Here is a 26,799-nt window from a genome sequence, read left to right on the forward strand (position 1 = left end):
TTTTCTTTGAAACTAAGACATTCAGTATAATAAAATAAATAGTGCCTGTTTGGAAGGGTAAGAGTTGAAATTAACACCCCTTGAAAACCATTGTCAACTTCCGTTTTGCGTCAGTTGACAATGGTTTTCAAGGGGTGTCAATTTCAACTCTTACCCTCCCAAACAGGAACTATTTATATAGTAGCAAAGAAACCTACCTGATTCACTTTCAAATTTTGCAAATTATGGGGGGTGGGGGCAAATTTGACTTATATCATCTTTGGATTTCAAATGGAAAATTCGAATACATTTTGTAAATCATATATATTAATTATAATTTTAAACAATTCTCTGTATATGATCTGTATGTATACATATGCTTTAGCGATTAATTCACATGTTTCTCTTCTAGTCTCCACTGCGTTCTAAATCGAAAGTTACAAAGATGGGAATTTCGTTAATTAGTTTAAAGATCACTTTGCATTTAAATGTGACAACAAAGAATTTAAATCTTCTGATTCTGACTCATGCACGTTTTTCGAAAATATAGAGTTGATTCAACATTTAAAGCAAGAGCAATGTAGCGTTAATAATCCATGTACGATATGTTTTGGTGACGATAAAAATATATTCTCCCTATATAACTCTGTATACATATAGACGAAAAATCAGTATACTAGTATATTAGAAATATTATGATCTGATTCTTGTCCAAAAAAAAAATATTGACCGGCTGGAAAGTATATCGAGAGGATATTTCCATCATTTCAATAAATCGCTTTAAAATAATTTGATTCGTATAGTGTAGTCGACGGAGAAGTAAGTAAACCTTCGCGACTCCAAAACAAGTGTGAAGTTATAGTCGCCTCACCACGTATATAACCGCATGTGAGGCCAGCTATTCCAAACACTGCCAAATTTCGCAGACTACCACCAAAGCAAAGTACAATGTACCTAGGTGCCACCATCAACAACAAAGTTAATTCGGGATCACATATCTATATGTACTTGTAAATAATATCACCTGGTTCCACCGTCACCAAAATTTTCAAATCCCTCCACTCATTCCTCAACTCAAATCCTGGAAAGAAGAGTGCATAAACTTGAGGTCAAACCACAGACTTGAGGCTGAGTATTGACTTGAGGAAAATTGGTGACGATGGAGCCTGGAAAACTAACAACGTTATTGCCTTCCCGAGCCGCAACCTCTCTGACTGCCCACTGTCCATCAACTAATTATAACACCTAATGAGACCCCAGGTCGAATCCCTTCGCCGTGTGGGATCATACATACGAACAAGAATTAAATTAATATCAACAAGATAGAAGCGATACAACAAAAGGCTGCACTTATTAATTGGTATAGAAGATATGATTATATATATTTAACATATAACATATGGTGCCTGTGGTGTGTGTTCCAATTTCAACATCTCCATCTTGATACCGGAAATGGGTTGTAAATGATGACTTCCATGGTGTCTCTACATCCCACAGTCAACTACACCAGAGGACATGCATGCTTTGAGGTTTTTTACATTCTGTTTTCTCAAATGCTACCTAGGTTCCTTCTTCCCAGCCAATGTATTCATTGCCAGCGAGACTTTCGAGACCTAGCTGAATCAGTTTCTCCTCACACCCTTGACCTCGAGAAATGAATTTTACTCATATTTTAACGAGGCCTCCTCATGATTTTAATTCATTATGCATGTGCGAAAATGCCACACATTATAGCCAGGCCGTTTTACAGTTATTGACTGGGTATGAGGGCAACCTATGGTTTGTTGGACCTGATGACACAAATGTTGACCAAGGCTGAAGGTTAAAATTACGGTCAACAATTGTTCTGTTATATGCCAGTTTTGTTGGACTTTTTATTGATAGGAACTAAACAGAAGAATATTTATTACAGAATAACAATACTGGATAATGAGTGCGGGTGAGGGCAACACTGATTATGTTAGCTTCCCGAAATATTACCCGACGCGAATCTGTTTATTGAACTCGTATAGTTAAACATTAAAATGTGTTCTTTGATGATTCATGTGGGTATGAAAATTGCTAGCATTGCAGAAAAAATACATAACCGGTGGTCCAAGTTTTTTTCTCCAAAATCTTTCATAGCATTTTAAAGCACTTTAGATCTAAACGAATGGGTTTATTCATATGAAGACAGGTCTCTTTAATGGTATGGATCACGTTAATCTCATCAGTTTCTGTATCAATTTCTATCGATTTGTTTAGAAATTTGAAGAAAATACTCAGAGGATGTAAATATACAATGTACGAGTATAAACTTGGTTGTTTATTACAAAAGCCTTATGGAATGGTTTACGTAACTGAAATTCTTTTTTTTTATAACTTACGGGTAATAACGCGAAAAAGGGCGTTACAACGCTTTTCCAAAACGCGTAATAACGCCTTTCAATAAGGCGTAATAGTGCTTTTCAGAAATGCGTGATAACATCTTTCCAAAAGGCGTAATAACGCTTTTCCGAAAGGAATAGCGTCTCTCCAAGACGCACCACAAAGCCGTTCTAAAAACCTATAATACGGGAAAATACGGTGTCGTATACTTCTTGCGTTTCAACTAATAAAGGGAAGTTAGATGTCCGTGGCAAGTTTAAACTATTAATCTCCTTTAAATAATTCTAGGGAAATAAAAGGGACCATACAATATGCCGGAATTTATAATTTTAGGCATTCATATTTGCGATAGTTTATTTTCACATCTGCCCTACATGGAGCACTTTACTTGCCTATTCTTTCACGTTCTTAACTCATCTTGTTGCTCAGTGAATGCCCATAGATAAAGTGTTCAAATGTACCCCGACACTTTCCTTTGCTCATAGAAAAAGTGTTCAAATGTACCCCGAGACTTTCCTTTGCTCATAAATGTACCCCGATACTTTCCTTTCCTCGTAGACAAGGTGTTCAAATGTGCCAGAGACTTTCCTTTGCTTGAAATGCACATTCGGCTGACGTTATAATTTTTTTTCATAATAAAAAATATATACATCTACCTACATGTATAATAATAAAATTTGTGTATTATTATAGAAAGAGGGTTAACTTTATATTTTTATTAGGAGTAAAATTTCAATGCAATTTCTTTTATAAAAAATACCATTGTTTCTAAATTAAACATTGGGATAATACTTGTAGTACTACAGCTCATAACTTTGATATTAGATAAGGAACAAACAACAACAACTAGCAATTTTTATATTATGTAATTTATGGCATTTTTAAATAATGTTTGACTCCTGAACAAAAAAAATATTTCAATACACAGTTAATGCACAAATACACTCTCATCACCATTCAGGCTTAAACACAAAAACTCAATACAATTCATAAAGCCTTTGTGTCTGACACTAACAAATTCAACATAAACTTCATCAGCAGCAAAGTTGTAGAATTAAAGTGTGTATACATAAATGTTGTAGAATCAATCAACAAATTAATGATAGTTTTTGGCTATTTCAAGAAAATTAATTTAATAAACTCTCTATAATCAGGGATTCGTCCTCCAAGATGTAGCTACAAGGTTTATCACTTAAAGTAACTTTGTAGATAAACATGCATATATATAGTATTTACTTATAAATAATAATTATAAATCAACATCATTTTGTCTCTCTTGATTATTGAAATGAAATAATAATAAATAATACCCATAACTATATAAAGGACAGCTGCTGGAAAATGCGACATTCTTTATGTGTTTCTTTTGGGTAAAATAATTTCCCTTGACCCTTTACATTAACATGTAGCAATGTTTTCACATTCATTTCTAAATCATCAAAACAAATGAAAATTGCCTCCTTTTGCATTTCATTTTATAAAATTAAAAAGTATAGCACCATGGTTTCTTTCTCTGAATTAAACCTTCATTCTCGATCAAGACAGCCTTCTGATTTATATCTACAGCTATATTTTTTAGAAGAATTTAAAGTATGCATCAGAATTTCATCAAACTGAGCTAAAAATATACAAAAAAAAATTTTTACACTAACCTTTTGTAGACAAAAAAGAAAAAAAAATACACACTATATTCTTTATCAAGTCACAAATATTTTCTGTTATTGAAATATGAATGAACAATTCATGAAAAATACAAAAAAAAGTATCACAAATTTCACAACCGTGTGATACAACGAAATTTGTGTATATTGTGTAAACTTATCATAAATGCATTCAAATTTATCTGAAAAAAAAACATGCAATGAAATCATTAAACTTTATTTTTGTAGAAAAAATAAAAATAAATCAACAATGCCCTTTGTGTTCAACATCCCTTGCTGACGTAAAAAAGAAAAGAAAAACAACTAAATACCCAAAAGTGCCCAAAACAACTTTGAATATTGTCTTGAATATTCAATATAAGATAAGCAAACATATCAAATACTCTTGACCATTATTTTTTAATTTTCAATTCAGACATGCAGTTTGTTTGTTTAAGAATAAAGTAAAAATGTACAGTATAAAATATGAGTAATGGTAAAATTCGGAGCTATAGTGTACAAAATTGATTCGTCTCATAAAAACAAGAGTATTCAAGTTTTAAAATTACTTAAGCTTGCCGTAGAAAAAGCAATTTAACACACTTAAGATCCATATATAGCTGTCCATGAATTGTTGGAGGGTCTCGTTAATCCGCTGAATCATCAATGAGTTAATCTGTTAATCCTCCTCGGGCTCGCCGTCTTCCGTCATCACTTCCACTAGCGACCCCACGGCCTTGCCGATTTGTCCGGCGGAATGAAATAAATTTCCCACACTGCTATTTCCTGTCAATCACAAACAGAGAAAAATGAAGCTGAAATATATCTCAGATATTAATTATCTCATTACAAAAGAGTATGTACAGTTTTCAACAGATTCTTAATTTCAATTTTATGTGTAGAATTTGCTACCTTTTTCTTCAGAAAATGAAGTGCTTGTGTTGGGTACTATGTCACTAATATCACCATTTTCCTCTGTGCTTTTCTCTGTAAGATAAAACATTTATCACAAAATCAAATGATAATATCAAAAAGCTTCAAACACAAATACATATATTAGAAACCATTAACATTTTATTTAATTTAAAATTGCATAAAAATTAGTTTCTACCAACACTGATAAAAAAAATTTAAACTACTGCATAGCATTAACACTTTACAAATAAAATCCAAACTACATTTTTCCTCTGTTTATTATAAACCTTGGGCTTAATTACAGCAATAACACTGGTAAGATGCAGACTTTGTTCACATCACTAACCTGAATGTCCGTTGACTTTGGGAGTGGACTCCTGGACAGGGCTGAAGCGTGGCTTGGACTGACTCTGGGGGGTGGGGTTTGTGGGGGAGGGGGAGATGGGCACTGAGTTGTTCACCGGGACACTGGTCTCCTGGGGCTGCAAGTCAAAATGTACCACAGATTAAGCAATGTTCCTTCTGATGTGAATGAAAAGCTATTAGGTAGCTTGTTAAATTTTCTTTTCTCACCGAGTTAACAGCTGAGTCAATCATGTCATGAGTTAATCTTTTATAAAGATTTATGATAATCATATTATGATTACAATGACATACATAAGAAGAAATTTTACTTCCAAAACTACCAGTTGTAAACATCTAACAAAAAGGGTTTTATTTTCAGACAAAGTATAAAATGACTATATATTTCAGAAGAGGTTATGATTTTCCAATGCTTCAACATATATTGAGACATTGTGATCTCACTAAAGCATTAGCCTGAGGAGAAGGCAAGGTCCTCAATGGTTCTCACCTGGTCCAGGAGGTGCCTGAGCCTCTGGAGCTGGGCCTCCAGCTGTTTGTTGTGGTCCTCGAGGATCCTCATCCTAGACTCCAGTCGACCTTTGTGTTGCCGTAGTAACTTAGCCTCGGCAATCATCTCCTCATCGTGGTCCTCAGGCTCCTCCATGGAGTCGGAGAAACCATTACCATTGACAACCCGCATCTCGTTAGCCTCTCGTAATCTATCATACTCGGCTTGGAGTGTTCTGTAAGAGAGAAATCCTAAAGTGATATCTTCCTTCATTACTTATTAAAGTATCAGAATACTCTACAACTATTCAATCTGTTTGCTCAATACGTTTACTAATAATAGTACTGTAAAACAGAAAACATAGATATTTATTTTTAGAGAATAGCAAATTTATTTCATAAAGAAACAGACACTGGTCCACCATGATGTATGATTTCGAGCAAAGGTTGATCGCAAATATCACAGATAAAGCACATATTTTGTTCAAATTTCGAAGAACTTATTATTTTCAGCTTATAAAATGACACAATTGCTGTTCTCCCCAGTGGAGACCCTCCCCCTGCGGTAACCTACTTGTTTTCATCCTCCAGGTCCCTGATCATGGCCTGTAGCTCTGACTTCTGCTCCGAGTCCACGGCCATCATGATCTGCATAGGGCTCTTCAGCTAATGCAACAATAGCAAGAGAACTCAATACATTAAGCTTCAACACAAGCGAAAAAAATTGAAAATGGTACATTTTGATTCAGTGTCAATGATTCAAGAAGACAAACTACACAGGCAATTTCATAATAAATTCTTGAGAACAATGTTTTATGTTATAATTAAGTGTTATAACTTTATGAAATACAGCACAAAATATCATGGTTAGGCTCTAATGACATTCCTGAAATCATGAAATGCACAGTTGGCTGTGAAATGTAACAGCTAGATTCACGATTGTAAATGAGTTGACAGCTTTACTTACAGCTTGAGTTGAGGTATCTCCGTTTAGACTCTGGCAGTACTGGGCAATCAAGTGATGCTCATCATCTCTGTAAAGTTACAAGGAGATAGGTATTTCCATGTTGCATTAACAAAACAAAAAATACATTTTAGATATCAAACTTAAATATTGCACAAAAAATCGCCACAATTTGGGCAGCTCAGTCTGAGTTACAATGATGGATGTGGATAGCAAAACAAACCACTTAATGGCTGGCCCTCTGGCCATAAAGCTTAGAAGAGCTCCCTTCTAGATCTTGACCAAAGAAAAGCAATAGTGGAAAAGTGAGACTGAGATCCAACATGAGCTCTTCCAAGTTTTATGCCCATGCATGTTTATTAGAAAGGAATTTTCAGATACAGACGCTTCAATAATGTTAACCTTATTCCCTTTTAAATCTACTTATCTAGCTAAAGTGGAGGTTTATATACTTACGAGTCGGGAGTGGATGAGTTTTGTCTCTGCTCCACCTCCGCCAACCTGAAACAAGCAAGAAAGGACTTCAGCTTACAGTGACTGATTCAGGAGCTTATAAGCTCACTGGCAAAGTTTGTCTTGCCATTTGACCAAGTTTTTACCAAATAAAGGAACGGCAAACAGAATTCCTCCAATCACGAGAACCGAGACAATAATGTGATGTCTCGCAGCTCTGGTGACATAAAATGATGCTGCGGTTTATTCCATATTTAGTTAATATGGATCTCTCGGTCGCCGCCTTCCTGTTACCGACATCACAAACTTCATCAATCATCTGTTATGTAACTTTCCTCCATATCACAGATCGGTCTGCAGTGCTTATCATGTACCATACTTCAACTCCAGTTCTCAAAGTGAGAGAAAAAAATCAATCACTGGGCTGCATGTAGACTCATGCTAACCCAGGTCTGTCTCGGCCAAAGGTCTATTTATAAAACCTCCAGGAGCAAAAGCAGACGGCTTCCTGCAACTGCTAGACATCTTCTGCTGCTATACTAATAGACTTGATGGATTTTGAGCAAGAGGAAACAACATCATTCCAAAGCCATCAAATGTCATCCAAGGACTGGAGCCAATCCATAAAGCAATTTACATTGGTCTTTAAACGTCAAGAAATGTAGCTGCAGTGCAATATGGCTCTTTCATGCTTTTAGCATTTGTTAAAAATGAATAAATTATTGATACAGACTTGTAAAATGTACAGACACAAAGATCTAAATTTAAACATGTACAGTAGATCTTTCTTTCTTTTGTGAGCACTTTTGCGCTTCATTTTAATTCTTTTTAGTGTATGACCAGTGGGTTTTTTTTGTTCGTATAGAGTGATCAGTCATCTATTGCATTAAAACGTCTGATTCATTGACAACTTAAGTCTACCATAAGCATAATCTAGATAATTTTCCAAAAAAAAAAAAGGAGCTGGCATTGCCATTCTTCTTTTTTCTGTTATTTTTTAAAAACGTCTTGTAAAACATGACATGAAATTCTGCTAATTAAGGCTATAGGACCCCATTGGTATGAAATGGGTGTCGAACAGTGAGACATCAACCTACATGTAACTTACCGATTGGCGTAGAGCTCGAGACGGGAATGCATATCATGGGATGAGATACTGTGCTGGGGCGAGGGTGAGGGGCTGCAAGGAAAAAACATAATTATATTATATAAAGTATAATAGTATAATTAATGAATACTAATTAGATCATCAAATGATGCCCAGGTGTTACATTGTAAATCATTACTTAGTTAAATTGATGAACAATCTTAAAAGTGTTGCCACTGTTCATCAATCAATTTGGTTAATTCAGCTGACGAACAAGTCCTGAATGTTATATTGAAAATCACTGGTTAATTCAACTGCGATGAAAAAAATATTCTGAACATGCAACATGTAATTCACTATAAATCACTTGCTCATTTAACTGAACATGAACCATTCCTGAGAAAATGAATATGAACAATTCATTGCATGTAGTGAATCATCAATAATGAATGGAACAGTTGGTAGGGGTAGTTCACTTTATGTGAATCACAGGTTACCTGAATGGATGAACAAATCTTCAACGCTTCGCTATAAATTAGTGAATTATTCATTAATTTAACAGAAAATGAACAAATCCTTCATGGTTCAGAGTGAAAAACTAATGCACTGGTTAATTTTTTTTTTTTTTGGGGGGGGGTGTCACTTTTGTGGGTCACTTGTCTGCCTTACATGTACAAGTACATTTACTGTATTACACATTTTGTCACTGACTAGCAACTCGTTTACATTGGTTTTTATAATAATTATAAATTGAACAGATAAACCAAAACACTTATAAGTTTAACTTTTTCTATCCTTCATTCAATAAATAAAAAAAAAAAATCTGCCATGTTGCCAATGATCATAGAATACCGGGTAAAAACCCCTTAAATTTTTTCCCACCTGTTAACGAAACCTTAATCCTTGATAGTACTGGTACATACAACTCCCAAAACAACAAAATCAATGTTCACATCCGAAACGGAAAACAGAGCTAAATCGGGTTGCACAATCAAATTAAAAACGTTCTATTGCACCACCACAAAAAGCAATACACAGGTATCAGAGAATCCTGAACCACATGCATGTATGTTGCCAGTGTCTTCAATTAGGGAGTCCAATCTCTTAGACCTTCGTGTGTTTTGTGACAAAAACAGGAATGCAATCATTGGGCCCCACCAAACTTCATTAAGAAGTCCTGTTGTTGATCGATAGGATTTTAAAAAGTGAGAAATTTTTTAGCAGGTAGAAAGGATAAGAAACCAGGTAAGGCCATTTATTTCTTTGCTTTCCTGGCCAATATTGTTGATTTGATTAATGCACTGAGGTAATGAGCCTGCCTGCCCTTTCTTTTAAATGATACGAAAATGCAATAAGAAATCTACATGGAAAGACAATTTTTATAGTCATGTGAGCCTCAAGAAAACCAGTATTAGCCTCGTTGTTGTTATTTCAAGAGGGTTGATCCACCATTTGAAAATTTTAATCTGCAATTATGTATCCAATAAGTAATAGGCATTGTAACTTCATTTGATAATTTAATTCACTATGCAAATATTAAATTGATAGGTAAAATTAGGTAAATTCTCTGTCACAGTAATATTAAACTAATTTATTAAGAAAATCTTTTCATATTACAATGAACTACCCTAATGATTCAGAAATCAAACATTCCCTACCTGCATTCATCATCTCCTATTCCCATTTTGACAAACAAATGATAAAACGAGCTCCCTTCTTTAAACCTCATGATTCATACACGGAGGTGATGTAAGCACACAAGCAATCTATACATTTTACAGGAAGAGCCTTATTTTATTGATCCCGGAAATCCCCAACGCACACCTTATCCACGTCCGACAAGTCACAACTCTTCAGATGAATTTCATTCTTTCAGGATTCCATTTTTCCTTTATATACGGTACTCCCCGATAATCTACTAGAACCTTCCAATTTCCCAACCACATCACAGAGCAAAGAAAAATCACAGAGGCAGAACCAAAATTATCATCCACAGGAAATTTTCCCTTGGAAACTTCATTGAACCAATGGACAGATTGCAGATATCTAGGGGGGGAAAAACTAACAAATTCCGAGGGTGATTTGTAAGGATTTATCGCTGACTGGCCATGCTTGTAAAAGTTAGCAGGAGATTACGAGTTATGATATCATTTCTCCCTCATATGCTGTTTGGAGCATTAATCAATATTTTGAGCACTGGAGCTAAACTTAAAATGCATTGAATTCAGAACTACAGAAGCTAGATCTTTGAAGAATGATGATAGCTAGATCTCTCTCAAGTGTAAAATTTTAGGTATATTACACTTCTATGTACAAATTTCATAAAATTATTGAAATATTTTTCACATGAAACAAAAAAATGAACCCTGTATCAATTTCTTGAGATTTAGATATATACTTTAAAAATGTTCATTATACATGTAGTTTCAAGTTATTAATACATGTGGGCATTACATTTGCCAATTACCGGTAAACCTCTTATCGACAATAATATTAAGTTTTTTAAATTTTCAAATTAATTAATGTATGAAACCTGGTATCATCGAAGAACTATTGAAAGTACACCTTTAGAAACAAAAAATACCATCACATATAGCAAGTTGATTTAATCAAAAACAACCTCAACTGCAGTTTTCCCAGGACAATGTTTTGAAGAGTGCGAAGACAGAAATACCTTATTATTGATTAATGAATACATGGAGCGGCAACAATAAATCTTGGGAGCTTTTAATCGTGCAGCTTTTTCAATTTAATCACTCTTGGAGGACTGTTTGATGATGGAAGTGCATGCACACATTAATCCACCCAGGTCTGTTGTCAAATGTCGCTGCATGACGATCCCGTTCTTAATTGGAACGGTCCCCACACATGCATCTATTTTAGCTTGCCTGGATGAGCATTTCATTTTTTTCTCCTAATCTTTTTCATAGTTTTAATATAAAACATTTATAGCTCAATAGGATTCGGCATTGGACACAACCTAAGCCCTCTCACAGTAGATAGTTCTTTACTTAAATCGGTCATCATTTAAACTTAAAGTCTGTCTCAAATAATCTTTGGATGGCTCTTTCTTTTTAATATTTTTAGCATAACTTTTACAAAATAAAAAATGTAATGTATAGTACATACACTAAAAATTAATTGAAGAAAAAAACTTAAACATATATTGGCTTAGCAGCTAGGAAAAAAATCATTCTAGTATCTTAGTTAGCAAGGGGGAAAGTAGTTAATATACCTTAAATCTATTCTAAAGTAAATCTTCATAATAAATGTTACTTTTTCAAAAGAAACCCTGTGAGTGTAAAATCACCATGACCTTAAGTATGGTCAAAATCACTGAGATTAATTTCTCATTGCATCAAAAAAAAAATAAAAAAATCAAGGTAGTCATGTTTTAGAGACAAAAAAAATCCATCTCTTTATGAAAACCAAACACACACAAAAAAATAAATTGTGTTCTTGGATATGTCCATCAGATAGGGCATTTCCTTTAAGGTATGTAAAGAATGAGATTTGATTGGCTGAGAGTGGTGCGTACCTGTCTAGGACGTCGCCCTCTAGCACGGTCTGGACTGGCAGGAACCCCAGACGGGGGTGCTTCTTGAAGTAGCGTTTGGACTTGAACTTGTTTTTCAGCACTTTGGTGAAATCACGGACATCTTCTCCTGAGGTTGTCTGCATCAACACACAATAAAACACAGTTGTTAAAATTCATTTATATTTCATTACAAAAATTTAATTAAATTACTCACATTCTTCAGAGAGAGAGAGATATATATATATATATATATATATATATATATATAACATGACTATTTGATATATTTTAAGGTGATTATTTATATGCCCCCATTTTATCTTGTTAAGCTAATTCTAAACTGGTTCACACAACTATGTATATAAATTAAGACAACCTGTTTTTAATGCTGTTACAAAATTATCTCAATAAATATTCAACACTTCTTGAAGTAAACTTAAACTTATGCAAACTTAAGTTTTGCAATACCTGAGTAGATATATAGGATACTGTATGTATTTCAAACTTTTATGGAGAATTATTTATTGACTAGAAATCTGTATACTTACAGCGGTACAGTATTCTTGCATTGGATGGGCAAGCTTGTGATTCTTGGCCTTTCTCCCCGAGAAAAAACAGTTTTGGCAAATATCAAAATTAAAGCACCGTAGACATCGATATCTGAAAAAAATAAAACAGCAAGTTGATTCAAGAGTTACCTTCCTTATACTGCTTTTTAGCATACTAGAATAATTCAATTACAACAGAAATAAAATCTTGTATGAAGCATTGTTTTCATCAAATTTCTCACTATTGACTTTTATTTTTTTTTTCTAAGAGTGTGTATGAGCATAAAGTTTTTATTAACTCATTTCTGGAAGAATGCTAGCTCTCTTACTTTTGTCAAATCAACTCAATAAACAATTACTTGAGTTCTTGTTCTCCCAACGCTGTGACTTACCTAAATCCTACTATGGGGTATTCTTTACAGATATTGCACTTTGCCTGATGTTTGGCGGTTTCTGCGGCAGCCAGGCGGTGCAGCACCGGTAGCCAGACCAGGGACTGCGGCTCCAGCTTCAGCCACTCCAGGAAGTGGCTCACCTGGATCTCCGGGCGGCCATTAGCCTACAAATACATCATTTATATATCATCATCAATATGTTTAGCCTTCAAACATAAATAATATTTACAAATATTTCAATAAAAATGAGTCAGTAAATATGTACTGTTATTGATTAAGCTTAATAAAAAAAAAAAACCAAAATTTTGAACAGTAAAGTTTATTTAAAAATATGTTATAGATATTAGATAGCTTGAAATCAAACTATCACCCAAGTAACTTTTTTTTTGGGGGGGGGGGGGGGGGGGTTAGAAACTATGTTTTAAGGAAGTAGCACCATAAAAATATCACAAAATGCATATAAAAAATCACTTTAATTTTTTTAAACAGTGAACAGTTGCCATATTCTTCATTCCTGTTCTAAACATATTGTGACAATGTTAACATGGACAAAGTATCTCCTAGGCGTCACAATATGTTCCATGGATTGGAAAAAAGAAACATAACATGTCCTCACCATTTCAAAACAGCTCCTGACACTGGGCTCGATGTTGCTGCCCCCGAAGGAAGCCACCTCGCCCAGCTGTCTGGGCACCTGCATACAGTCGTGGAGGAGTAGACCCAGGCGCCGCTTGTCAGAGAAACCATTCGTGTCCGCGATCAGACGGAATAAAACTGTGAAAACAACAGAGATACCACATAATTTATACAGATCAAGACATACACATTTATGTAGTAAATTTTACAAATCAAGACTTACAAACTCACGTTTCAATATCCTATAAATAACCCCAACCCCCCATCCCCAATACTTTGTAATGTCTTAATATATTGATGTGATTGCAATTTATTTTATAGTTTTTACAACCAATAATTCTTATAATTAGCATTCTTGAAGAACTAAAATACTTTTTTACTTACATTTATATTTATCATCAAGGTGTCCGTTGCATAATAAAAGTATTCCAACTTTAAATGATAAAACTCTAATTTTTCCACTCCTGGCACTGAAAAAGAAATATTTGCATGCTTAAAAAATGTCAGCAAAAATCTTAGACAAAGAAAAAACTAAAAAAATAAGCCACACAAAAACAGAAAACAGTGATAAAAAGACTTGAATATCAATTGAATTTTACTTGAATATTACTTAAACTTACATGTCATAGACATTGAGTATCCAGTTAAGTACTAGGTCCACACAGAGGGAGATGTTGACCAGTTTCTGGTGTTTGGCTTCGATCCTTTCGTACATGGTCTTGAGGCAGCGAATCATGTCTATGACGTCTATAACGTTATCGTTACGTCCCCTGAGGTTGTGTGCATCGAAAGACTCGGTAGCTAGAGTCATGGCTACCAAGTCCACTGTAAAAAAAATCAAAGAAGAAGGATGATTATTTTTCAAATAGTAAGAAAAAAGGGATTACTGTGAACATCATTCCCCTCTATCAATTGGATATTCAAGAAGATCGTACAACAATTGTTTGACTTACATCTGAGCTTTTTCTGAAGCATTCTCAGCTTCATGGCCGTTCTGTAGGCTGCAAATCGGACATTATTCAAGTCCGCTGAAAAATTAAATGTAAATGAAATTAATCTAAATAATTGCAAACAAATCTCACTCTATCAAAATATGATCATATATTACCAAAACTCCTTCTGCTAAAACATTTGCTATTTTTGATGTCTCAAAAAGATATCGTTACTCAGAGAGAGAGAGAGAGAGAGAGAGAGAGAGAGAGAGAGAGAGAGAGAGATACTGGACTTACCTAAGCTGTCCATCAAGTCGGTCATCATGGGGTGGTCCCAGTGGGTTGTAGCTGTATTGTGACTGAAACAAAAGAACTTTCACTGTGACAAACCATTGAAGACTAACACTTAATGCATTGGGTCTGACGGCCTATACTGTATCTGCATGTTTTGTGTTTTATTTATTTATAAAAAAGGGCAGAATCTTCAACAAGACTGGTAACCCAGCAATAATCAGATCTGGGATAAAACTTGAACTAAAGCAACAATCAAATGTCTGTATAATGACATCTACTTTCCATAAACTTGTAGTCCAAGCCATCACTTTCATAATTCATAAAGCTGTTTGGCCTTAAGGTTTCATTATGTAGTATTATCTAACAGTAGATTGATATGGATAACAGTGCAATATGCATTTAGCAGTTGTGATAAATTCTGGATTCTGTTGTAACTGCATGTGTGAAGATATTGATTTTATTTCTATGATAAATCATTGATGCTGATCAAATAACCATGTACATGTACATGCAGTTCTTTATTTTCCCCTTTCAAACCAACAAAAATTGAGGTTTATCAAAAATACTCTAATACTGTGATATTTCATAAATATTCTATTCATTGCAATTACAAAAGATAGGAAACAATAATACCAAAGATTTTATAATGATTCCAAAAACTGAACAGTTTCAAAATGTAGTAATGTGACAAGCACAATCCCTTAGATTATGTCAGTAAAATGTAATAAAACATAATTTCAATCAAAGATAAAGCCAGTAAGGTTCTATATATTACAAAAGGTAACACTGTTAATTAGAGACAATAAATTAAAGACAATGTGAATCAAAATGTAACAGCTTATGTAATCAAAATGTAACAGATTGTGTAATCAAAATGTAACAGCTTATGTAATCAAAATGTAACAGATTGTGTAATCAAAATGTAACAGCTTATGTAATCAAAATGTAACAGCTGAGTTGGACTTACTTAATGTAATAAGGCACTTTATTCCCTGACACAGCTCTCTCCCATGGGTGTCCCACAGAGGCTGTAAACAGAAACAGAATGTCAATGAAGTTCACGACTCTAACGACTCCAAATCACCTGTATGCACCACCAACCACTCAGGTAATCATGTGTATACAGGGGCCGATTAATTACTACAGCCCCTGTCACTGCATTAATCATTACAGATAAGTATATTGACCTATTAGTTCCTCAGGCCCAAAGGTCCTTTGTCAATACATACATTTTTCATATTAGAATTTTTTAGAGACAAAGAATATTGTGAGAACAGCTGAGGCCATTACCAAAGATACTCCCTGTCGTACAGACGAAAAAACCATTATCTAACTCTCTCCTCATCTAGATCTTAGTGTATAATCCATGTGACCTCAAAAGACATATATAACTTCTGAGACTCTCAAGGGAAAGGGGAGGGAGGGGGGGGGGGGGTGTCAGGTCTCCCCTGGAAAATTCAGACTTATCAAATTTATAAGGTCAAGCTACCGAAATAAGCCTTGGACCTCTTTGGCAAACAAAGTCCTCTCTTGGACCCTCCCAGAAAAATATTTATGGATAAGCACAAATATAAAGTTATAGCTTCACCTATTTACCCTCACCCATCATTTCTATCTAAGGGAAGACAAGAGTGGATCATCATCTTTAGTGTAAGATGCCACTCCCCCTTTCCTATCATTGCCTTCATCATCCAATCACCACATCTTAATATTAAGTTGTCGAATTCAAAACTAGACTATATATTGTACCCACTGAGATAGGGAGCAAGTTCAACGACATACAATGTATAACATTGTTCATACCTGGGAACCCTCTAATGACATGATTCAAACAACATCATTTTTTGTAAGAGACATAGATTAAACTATTAAAAGAACACTAGCACAAACAAGGGAAGTCTATTTTGATATACCCATGCAAAACTAATTTAAACTGTGAATGCTGTCCTGTGCACCACATGTTGTTACCACAATATATTGCAACACGTACAGGAACAAGACTGTCTCCCTGTGCAAAAAGACACACTTCAATTGATAAGGACACTGTATTCATACAAGTCTAGGGCAAGCAAAACTGCAACTGAACAGAACCCACCAAGCTATGCAAATCAACCTCAAATATCCAACTAAAGAGATACAGACAGAAACAGAGAGAGAGAGAGAGGAGAGAGAGAGAGAGAGAGAGAGAGAGAGAGAGAGAGAGAGAGAATATTCCCTGATCAGGCTTCCACTACTGTGACCTGGACCTGTGCGGTATAAGTAATTGGGGGACCTGTGTCAATATTGACGGAGGGATTATGGAGCTTTAACAATCCTCTTACAGAGCAATGTAGACTGTATCAGAAACACACAACAGCAGGCCGTAGGTAATCTGCACCATGATTCAATGTAAAGAGTACATGTAAAATGTCAATGCAGCAATACAGAAGGAGATGATATATTTCAATAAAGTTTGCATATCCAACAGAAAATAAAATTGTAATAATTGTAATTTCCTTCTCAAAAAGAGGTAATTTTCCCTTTTATACAATGTACAAGGAAAAGCCCACCAACAACTTGGAGATCAAATTCTCTTTCAATAAACTGCAACTGCAAAATCACAACTCTTACTAACTCAAGCTAGCAAACATAACAAAGGGGAAACATATACATGTATAATAAAATAGCTTATACCTTCAAATGCACTCATCCTCGATCAAGTCAACCCCTTTAAAACTAAATCCTCACAATAAATCAAGACTTAATTGCACTGCTTAATTAAATCCCCAAATGCATTCACCTTGTTCACAGCTGACGAATTACCAGCCTCTAAAACAATGACCCCCCCCCTCCCCCCCAAGCTCGTACCTGTTCCAACACCGGTGCCTTTGTTGGCGGTGTTCCATTTGATTGGACAATCCTGCCACTCCCGTAAGACCCACACCACCTCCTGCTCCGAATCATTAACCTCCATGTTTTTATTATCCTTTTTTTCCTCCACTCTTTTACATGTGTATTCTCCACACAACACTCAGAATCTGTGAAAACTTTCAGTGGGGCCCCTTATTCATTTTCACCTGGCGTCCCTATTTGTTATCTTAACCTAGCACCTCCTGACATTAGCTGATACTCTGAGAAATGTCTGGGACAGCGTCTGTTCTAGTTTCCAGAGACAACGAGGACAGATTTCTCTCTCGTGCAATAATACTGCATGTCCTGGGTCCACCAAGAGAAATAACCCTTTAGGTTTTTCCCTTCTCTGCAGACTTATGTAACTTCAATTAATTTAACAGATTACCTGCATCTACCTGATTTTTGCATTGAAAGTTCATAAATTTCAAATCAAGAATTATGCCCACAGAGTCTAATTCTTACACGGCCCAAGGATACCCTGATTAGACCTGATTAACAGTCCGTCGTATTTGTTGACGTTAACTTTTCAATTTACACATCAAATGAAACCAATCTTATCTGTGCTCAATGATCACTTATCGGGCCCAAAAATCTACCTTTAAAGGTAAAATCACCAAATTGTACTTTTTTTTGTGAAGGCTAATTGAATTTCCACCAAGGATTAGCTGGTTGATGAAACCTGAATCATTTTCAGTGCAGAGTATGTTTAAAGAAAAAAAAAGCCAATTGTTCAATGACAAATGTTCTAAAGGGACCTACAGGTGTGTAAGGAAGTGAGGTGGAGTATTTCTTTGGCAGAGAGAGAGAGAGAGAGAGAGAGAGAGAGAGAGAATACATTTCTATGTCCTTTGTAAGTACAACATAAAACTGATAATTGATCTCTTTTGTTTTCTATCCACAGAAAATAATCAACTAACCACTTCATTGGTAGTCATTTTCAACCTGTACATAATCATAACATTTGTAGATTTTCTTGTATATATATTATGGAGCATGCTCTGAGTCGACATTGATTCTCGGAACTTACCTGATAGAAAGTGTTGTGATTCCGGACCAAATTCCCGTAGAGTCTCTGTGAGATCTCGTAGTCTGTCCTCCGACTGTATCTGTAACTCCTTAAACCTATAAAAATAGAACAGATTTGTTAAAAATTACCACATACAGAGAGAAAATCTCTCTCTCTCTCTCTCTCTCCTCTCTCTCTCTCTCTCTCTCTCTCTCTCTCTCTCTCTCTCTCTCAGCAATATTAATACACTGTCTTATACTGAGTTACAATGGAGTGTTTCTCCATCCTCACCTAGTGTTATAGTCTTCTAGTTTATGGACATTAGTATGGGACAGCACCACATGAAGAGCTTGCAGCTGATTGGCCAGTTCATTGACCAATTCAGCATCCCTCTGTAGAGGCTCCAGACTCATCTGAAAGCTCTGAAAAAGTTGCCAGAACATTTTTAAAAATTTCTCCATTTGTATACAGTTAGAACTAGTTAACACTGTAGAGCAGTAAGAGTTGTGTACCTTTGTGTGTTGGATTTCTCTCTGTAGATTTTCCCGGGCTATATCGCCCACTGGAGCCCACTTTGCCTTGGACTGCTCCGCCTGCACTAAATGACCCTCCATCTTCTCCAGCCCACTTTGTAAATGACTCATTATCTAAAAGTCAAACACAACAATTGAAAATCATTCTTAAAAATCAACTTCTAAAATTTCTGTTTTATAACATCAGTTCTGGTTCCTCTATCAACCAAAATTATATCTTGACAGAATCTTAAAGGGACTTGGACACGATTTGACTTAAAATTTTCAAATTTTATTTTTCCATTTTCAATGTTTATACTGATAAATATAGAAGTTTATAATGCTATGTCAAAGGTTGAAAGTCAAATATCAAGTTATAAGCACGATACAGAGTTTATAATTCTTTGTTTTGTTAACAAAGCTCGAATTTTGTCATTTTATCATTTTCATTGTGTTGATGTAAATCTCAATCAAATGTAACTTTCTTTTGTTGATAAAAGTAATTATTAATAAGAAGATATTGAATTAGTTTAAATTGTTTTTTTACATGTCATTTTGTCTAAGAAATTGTAATTCTCTACATTATATTGTTTTGTAAACAACTATAAGACTCGAGCTTTGTTTACATAACTATCAATTCTTACCTCTGTATCTCGCTTGTAACTTGACATTAACTTTTAATATTTTGGTAAATCATTTAAAATGCACCAATAAACCATTTTATACATAAAAAATAAAAAATAAAATTTTTGATCTCAAATCGTGTCCAAGTCCCTTTAAGTATTTTATTGTGTTTACTTTCTGTGACAATCTAAGTTGTGTAAAAGGAAAGAGAAAGCATTTGGAAAACAAGAACAGCAACTCTACCTCAGAGGCATGCCCTATTCGACTCTGCCACTCGTGACATCCCTGGTTTAACTCCGTCCACTTCCTGTTCAAAAGTCGAACTTGTCGGCGGATTTTGATGATGAGATGTTGCGCTTCATGAGTTACTTCGCCCTGAGCTAAAGCTTCTACAAAAAAAAATAAAAAAAAAAATCAATAGTAAAATTATCATTGCAATGCACTATTTCATTGGCAATACAAATTTGTTTAAATTGCCAACGTCACAATAATATATGCCTTTGTTATAAAATTCTGTTTCATTTTAGTCTGGTTTAAGAACCATTTTTTTTCCCTGAATTTATGCTTAAATATTAAAAATCATAAGGAATGTATCCAATTTTTACCTATGTTATACATTAATTCATAACTATTGACATTTTACACTGTTACAAAAACCACTTCACAGTTCATAAGACATTAAATTAAAGGTTTTGTAATATCGAATGACATATGTGAAAATTAAATCCATTCCTTAGTCATAAAATATCTAAATTGGAAATGTGTACAAAAACTTTTTTTACATGGTAATCAATACATATAAGATTACACCTCTCCTACAATTGTTCTTCATATTCCAAAAAGGACAAATCAAATCTAGAATGTTTAAAAGTACGAAGAAATTACTCATGAACTGGTAAAACTCCAGAGATCAATTATTTTCTTATTTGTCTCCTGAGGAGTCAATAAAATCAGACAGCTTTAACTTACTGAGGCCATTGTTACTTTATGTTGTGCACTTTTAGCCCATTTCTCAAATACCAGCAAACAGCAACGAAGATACATTATCCCATAAAGATATTCCAGAGAGAGAGAGAGAGAGAGAGAGAGAGAGCATACCCATTTCTTAAATCATCATTGACAAAATCTGAAGGTATTTTTTTTTTTCAATAAATACAATCATTACATATACAGAAGACACAAAATTTAACCATTTCTTCCAACTATCAACAACTACAACTTGTATATTTTTAACAGAGATAAAATCTACTGACTTCCTACAGTTAACATGTACGTTTTCCTTAATATTTCTATCACCAACACACAAACTTCATCAACCATTGCAATTTCAATCCCATATTCTTTTATCACATGGACAAAGTCTGTTGCTATGGAGATGACCTTGACCCTCACCGTTTTCGTGGCTGTCCACGCTGTCCTGACTGAGGCGTCTCTCTAGCCCCTCCTCTCTCAGGTAGAACCGCCCCGCCTCCAGACTCTGCTCTATGATTGGTCGCTTGGTGTCCAGGCTCATCAGAAGCCGCTGGAATATTCAACGATAAAGTCAACTTCAGGATTACATCTACCAGCATTTCATTCCCATAAGATAATCTTGCACAAGATTTTCAATTTACAGTTGCCCTTCCTGTCAAGTCTAATTAAAGTTGACATCGTCTTGCCAAAAACATATAATTTTTTCTCTATAACACTTACCAAATATATTTTGCATTTTTCATATTTAACATTGAAACATATAATGGACTGACAGTAAGCATACCTGATTGTCCATGTTTTGCCTTTGGAGGGCCTCCGTGTCCCCTCCCAGGGGCCTCTGAGCCAAGAGTTCCTGCTGCTTCTCTAGCACCCATCCAATCAGCTCCTGTAGAGTGTTCACCAAGTGCAGCCATTGGTCAGCATTGCTCTCAAGACGACCCCTGAAAAGGAAGACTCACAATTTATTTTTTGTTCCTTCAGAAATTTAAAACTCTTTTTCGTATGAATTTAAAATGACAGATGAAAAATGGAAATAATCAATGAAAGTTGATAAAAATACTAAATTCATTGCTATCAACTTAATCTTGTAAAAAAAAGTTTGTGCTTGAGACTTGAAAATTTCCTATCAACTTAATCTTGTAAAAAAAAGGTTTGTGCTTTAGACTTGAAAATTTCCTAGAAATGTGGGAAGATACTACACATATTTCACTTAATAAAATTGTGGCTTAATTACTCCATTCATTTAACCACTTCATAAAAAGCTCTCCCAAGTTTGAGAATCTTTACATTTCCATGCAGGCCACAAATATAGCTCTCTTGACATTATCTAGTGAAGATGGACTGACTGACAGCTGCATTGATTTATTACATTGAACATGGTATTGTATGTTACACATTTCTTATTCTAAATACATAGTGATTCTTTTAATAACCTATTCTCTTACAACCATGAATTTTTAAAGTTTCCTATCAATATGAAAAAAAAACAACATATTTTCAACAGATAATTCAATTATTAAATTGATCCATAAAGCTTTCTAAAAATGCAAAGGCAGACCAATTAATTATCTATAAAATATCACAAGAAAATACAGATTTCGGAATGTTCCTTCATTAAAAATTAAAGAGAACAGAGCTTATCAAACCAAAGCCTCTAATGCATGATGAATGCATGAATTACTAGCAAAATAAATCCCTCATCAATCACTCGATGACAAGATCCAGAGTGCTAAATCGTAGAGACGAACCCACATAAATACTGGATTTATTCCTATGCTACAGAACATATATAAATACTGCTGGCTTTGTATTCTGCATTGTCCTGTAATGACCAGACAAGAAACCCCCCATTAGGGAATGGCAACTAATCCATACTATCGGATATTTCTTTAATGAAGAGAAATTCTTAGTTTACGGCGTACCACGTCACTTTTTTCTTCTTCCTCCGATTGAGAGACTGGCAGCCGTTAGTTCGGTGGCCCACAAGGGCGATAACTCTCATTGGCTCTTCAGACGTGGCAAATTCCCCACAGAGGGAGGAAGTGTCCGATCTCAGAGAAAGCGACGGAGAGGAGGTGTCCGACTTTCCATCAAAAATTGGAGGCGTATCTGACCTCTGTCCAACTAAAGCGATCAACCGCATACTTCCAAAGTACGAAACAAATTTTTTTTCAAATGTGAATTTTTTTTCTTCAATTTAAGAAAATAAACGAGTGCCCATCACTTTTCGATCCATTGAAAAAATAACTGATTGTTAACATATTTTTCCAGGTAAATGTTGACACCAATATATTTAGGTTTTGTCCATAGAAGTCTATGACATCTCCATTTATTTTCTCCAAGTTAAATTCCTTAGTTCCATTGTCTAATAAGTCTAATAAATCAACTGAACAAAAAAAAAATCACAACACACAATCTTAATGCACTTAAGTACTTTCCCAGCACAACATAACTTGAAATCGTATTTTCACTTCAATCATAATTTCCAAGACACCATGGTCCTACATTTTGTTCTTTTACCAGGTACAACAAATTTTCCAAAAAGATGACTCAACTTCGCAACGTGATCTAAAAAAAGTCCCCACTTAATATAAGCACAACACACTTTTCCCACCCACTACAGCACAAATCTTCATCGATTTCTACAGGTGAAAAAAAAAAACATTCCCTGCACTATTGCACTCCAAACACCTGTATTAACAAGGGTGTTTAAATGTTTGGTCCTTTTGTCACGGACATCCTTTCTTCCTTCCTCAACCCCCCTATGTTAGTTCTGACCGGTCTCTGTCCAAAGTTCCGACTGGATACGAGGAATTCAGAATATGGGGCTCAAATGGGCAGGTGAATTCGTTGCCTCATTTATGCAGGTTCCCCAGATAAAGTCAAATTAGTCCTGATAAGACACACATAATTAAGTTCCGTCATCTCTCTCCCCGGCCTCTTTCTCTTTTTCTTTCTCTCCCTCTTTCTGGGAGACCCTGGCTTTACACCATGGCTAGAAAAGTCAACATGGGAGAGAAAGGCATTTAAAACATTCCTCCATTGAAGTTCTCTCTCTGGAATGGCTCTGCAATGTTTATCTATCCCAGCTCTACTCAATACTTCATTTCTCCTGATTTCAGTTTAATTTCAAAGCCAAGTCACAGGTAAAAATTTTGATTGACGCGATTAACAGGTAGGAAGCCTACATGCAGGTGTTTTGTCATTACGACAGAGCCACACTCTCGGCTGATAACAAAGGTATTTTGAACAATAATTTTTCAACTTTGTATTTTTTCATTGAAAGCTTAAGGTCATAAAGCAAAAGATAAATGTGACATTTATATTGACAAACTTATTCTCCCATTCTTTTTTAAGTATAGGCCACACAGAGACTTTGTACCTTTACAAATCGTACAATGCTTTCTTGTATTTACTGTGTTGTATCTGCAATATTACAATGCTTTCTTGTATTTACTGTGCTGTATCTGCATTATTACAATCTTTGGGCTTTATGATGTCTTCCTTTATATTAAATCCATGACCTTGACCTTACCATTATCATTGTGACCTTGGTCAGCTAACTTTGTTTTGAACCCATAAGTAAGCCAAAGTAAAGTTTGCAAAGCTGTGATTCAATCATCACATACTCTTTTATTGTTAAAAAAGAAACCAATTTCCTCGTTGCACTTTAACTTATTTGGCATCTGATTGGTGCCAATACCATGACCTAGTTTTAAATGGCCTTGAACTATTTGATCAATTATAATTTTCAACTTAATTTGATTTACAAACCCAACTGCTCTGGATGCACTCAGGTATGTTGCCCTAACCTCTTTGCCTACATATAATTTCCACCAGAACCAGTACCAATACACCACAACTGAATTGTGTGCTAATTCTTCATTTGATCAGCTAAGACCCAATGAAGCCGTTTTCTCATTTCACTGATTGCAATGGAAAGTTAATTTCTTCCTTGCTTTAATGTTAAAAGCAAGTGGTGCATTCAGATGTGCTATCACCATCAAGTTCTATGTTAACCAAATTAACTCAGAGTCATCAACAAAATGCTGTGTTTGCAAATTCAACCTTCAATAACAGAGTCAGAGGCATGATGAAATAAGTGCATAGTCATGTATTCCTGGTGAAGATGAGCATATTTTAAAATTGTTCATTCACAATACAACACAGTTACAGTGAACTCTATACTATGCATTTCTGTTTAAAAAGAAATCCTTTCCAAAACACACACAGTAGAGTCCTTACTGTTTTCATCCTCATTTGTTGAATACCATTTTTTTGCGGATTTCATTGTTGTTATGATCAACAAAATCAAATGTTCATTGAATTCCAATTTTCAAAAACATAAATTGTATTCAAAGCATCATTGCCCACAGATTTACAAATCCTTGAAACTGTGGTTTTTATTTAATCTATGAAAACTGATGTACACAAATATTGATGTGTGTTTTCCTCAATGAACTCTACTACACACATACAGTAAAGCCTATACCATTGATACCTCCACAATATACAGTTCATACCTGATCTCCATGGACTTGGTCATTAGACTGACCCAGCGCTGGTTCATCTCCTCCAGGCGCCGGTGTAGAGCCTGCGCGTCGCTCACCCCCATGGTTCTGGTCAGCCTCGCCCCACTGCTGTTCAACGACTCATATGTTGTCTTGTTTGTGTCAACTTCTGCCTGGAGATCCTATAAACAGAGGCAACACATAGAAATACAACTATCATAATACCTGTATTTGAATAATCCAAGACACTGGCATGTACATGTAATGAAATATCCATGCACGTGAAACCAATGAAAATCAATTTTTTTGTTTTCTTAAATTCAGATAGTTTTAACAGTCATTGATTTCAAAAGCTTCTTGAAAGGGAGTTCTTTATTGAGTATTGTAGAATTTGCTTAGTTGTTAATTTCCATGTTTTAATATTTTATTTTATTATATCTCATCATAGAAAACCAGTACTGACCACTACAAGGAAACCATAAGGATAAATTCAAGGTGTAGATGAATGCTTGCAGCATTTTTTGTTCAACAAAATAAAAGATTCCACACTTCTAACAATAAGCTGCAATACTTGCAATATCTAGCATATGGTATAGGATAGAAATAACAAAACTGATTTTAATTGTTTTGTTTGCTTATCTAGTACATGTACTGTAGATGGAATTAAGATAAGGTAGCAACAACAGATGTAAGTTGGTGTACCAGTTTAATAATGTGATCGTATTTCTGTATCATGTAAAGAAAAACACCCATAGGAATCTTTTATATGGTACTACAGTGATCAATCCATGGACACAAGACATTTATGGCTTTTCAGTACTTTCCTTCACAGTGTTTCCTGTGGAACTGTTATAAAACAACCACCATCATAAAAACGCTACATGTACCCTGAAAGTTTTCTATTACGATGACAAGCCATCAAATACACAGAAAAGATCTTCCTTTATAGATAACTCCAAAATATCATTTCTTTTTGAATGACACTTCCTAACATGTCAGCGCTAAACCATATCGCTAATCGCGAATCGATTTACAAGCTGTTCTTTTGTAGCCGGTATTTTTGCGGGGATCAGAATCAATTCAAGGCAAAAAAAATTTTTACGAGAAAATGCTCAATTTAGCTGGTTCGAATTACCACTTTGGTAAATGTAGCGTGGAGAATTGACAGGTGAAAGAATTGTTAGAGAGTTCATTTGAGGATACACTGAGCCCTCCCATTTCCTGGGGATTTCATCTTTTGTTTGTATGTGTTTTTACTTTTTTTTAATATGTCACAATATTACAGAACAAAAGAGTTGTTAGAGTTAATTGACTCACTGAAACAAATTACGAAAACGAAGATATAAAAGGGGAATACATAAGTGTAAATGTAGGAATACTGGTGCAAGTACATTATTAAAAATTTTATCCTTGTGAAAATTTTAGTGTAGCATAAAGAGTAATTCCCTTAAGAGTGGTAACCTTTTTTTTCCATATTCAATTGTAATTTAGTCTATTTGATGACAGAGAAAGTTACACTTAGTAAGAAATTAACATATGTAGAACAAACAGACAGAAAATACAAATATTGAGGAACGTTTTGAGCAGCCAAAAAAAACTTATCCAAATAAACAAAAACAGGGTCTCCAGAAAAAAAATTAAGATTGTTTTACCGCAACATTCAAAGAAGCAAGAGAAAATGA

At 34.9% G+C, this 26,799-nt stretch overlaps 1 protein-coding gene across 11 annotated transcripts in view; it reads right to left on the bottom strand.

Annotated features, from left to right (window-relative positions):
• Positions 1-3,199: 3,199 nt before the first annotated feature.
• LOC105334530 (dystrophin) overlaps positions 3,200-26,799 on the bottom strand; it is a 120,450-nt gene continuing 96,850 nt past the window's right edge. For all 11 annotated transcript variants that reach the window (XM_066071863.1, XM_066071860.1, XM_066071858.1 and 8 more), the window contains 24 exons: positions 25,130-25,299; positions 21,391-21,547; positions 21,027-21,156; positions 19,878-20,023; positions 19,011-19,145; positions 18,790-18,920; positions 18,520-18,614; positions 15,568-15,628; positions 14,604-14,665; positions 14,328-14,402; positions 13,995-14,199; positions 13,759-13,844; positions 13,355-13,512; positions 12,736-12,902; positions 12,344-12,455; positions 11,796-11,932; positions 8,279-8,350; positions 7,174-7,218; positions 6,721-6,787; positions 6,328-6,419; positions 5,755-5,989; positions 5,248-5,383; positions 4,899-4,973; positions 3,200-4,772 (listed from right to left, as the gene is read on the bottom strand). In XM_066071863.1, coding sequence (XP_065927935.1) covers positions 4,666-4,772; positions 4,899-4,973; positions 5,248-5,383; positions 5,755-5,989; positions 6,328-6,419; positions 6,721-6,787; positions 7,174-7,218; positions 8,279-8,350; positions 11,796-11,932; positions 12,344-12,455; positions 12,736-12,902; positions 13,355-13,512; positions 13,759-13,844; positions 13,995-14,199; positions 14,328-14,402; positions 14,604-14,665; positions 15,568-15,628; positions 18,520-18,614; positions 18,790-18,920; positions 19,011-19,145; positions 19,878-20,023; positions 21,027-21,156; positions 21,391-21,547; positions 25,130-25,299 — 2,856 coding nt within the window. In that variant the 3' untranslated portion in view covers positions 3,200-4,665. The remainder of the gene's footprint in view (positions 4,773-4,898; positions 4,974-5,247; positions 5,384-5,754; positions 5,990-6,327; positions 6,420-6,720; positions 6,788-7,173; positions 7,219-8,278; positions 8,351-11,795; positions 11,933-12,343; positions 12,456-12,735; positions 12,903-13,354; positions 13,513-13,758; positions 13,845-13,994; positions 14,200-14,327; positions 14,403-14,603; positions 14,666-15,567; positions 15,629-18,519; positions 18,615-18,789; positions 18,921-19,010; positions 19,146-19,877; positions 20,024-21,026; positions 21,157-21,390; positions 21,548-25,129; positions 25,300-26,799) is intronic.

This window comes from Magallana gigas, chromosome 9, assembly GCF_963853765.1.
Source record: "Magallana gigas chromosome 9, xbMagGiga1.1, whole genome shotgun sequence".
Taxonomy (NCBI): Eukaryota; Metazoa; Mollusca; class Bivalvia; order Ostreida; family Ostreidae; genus Magallana; species Magallana gigas.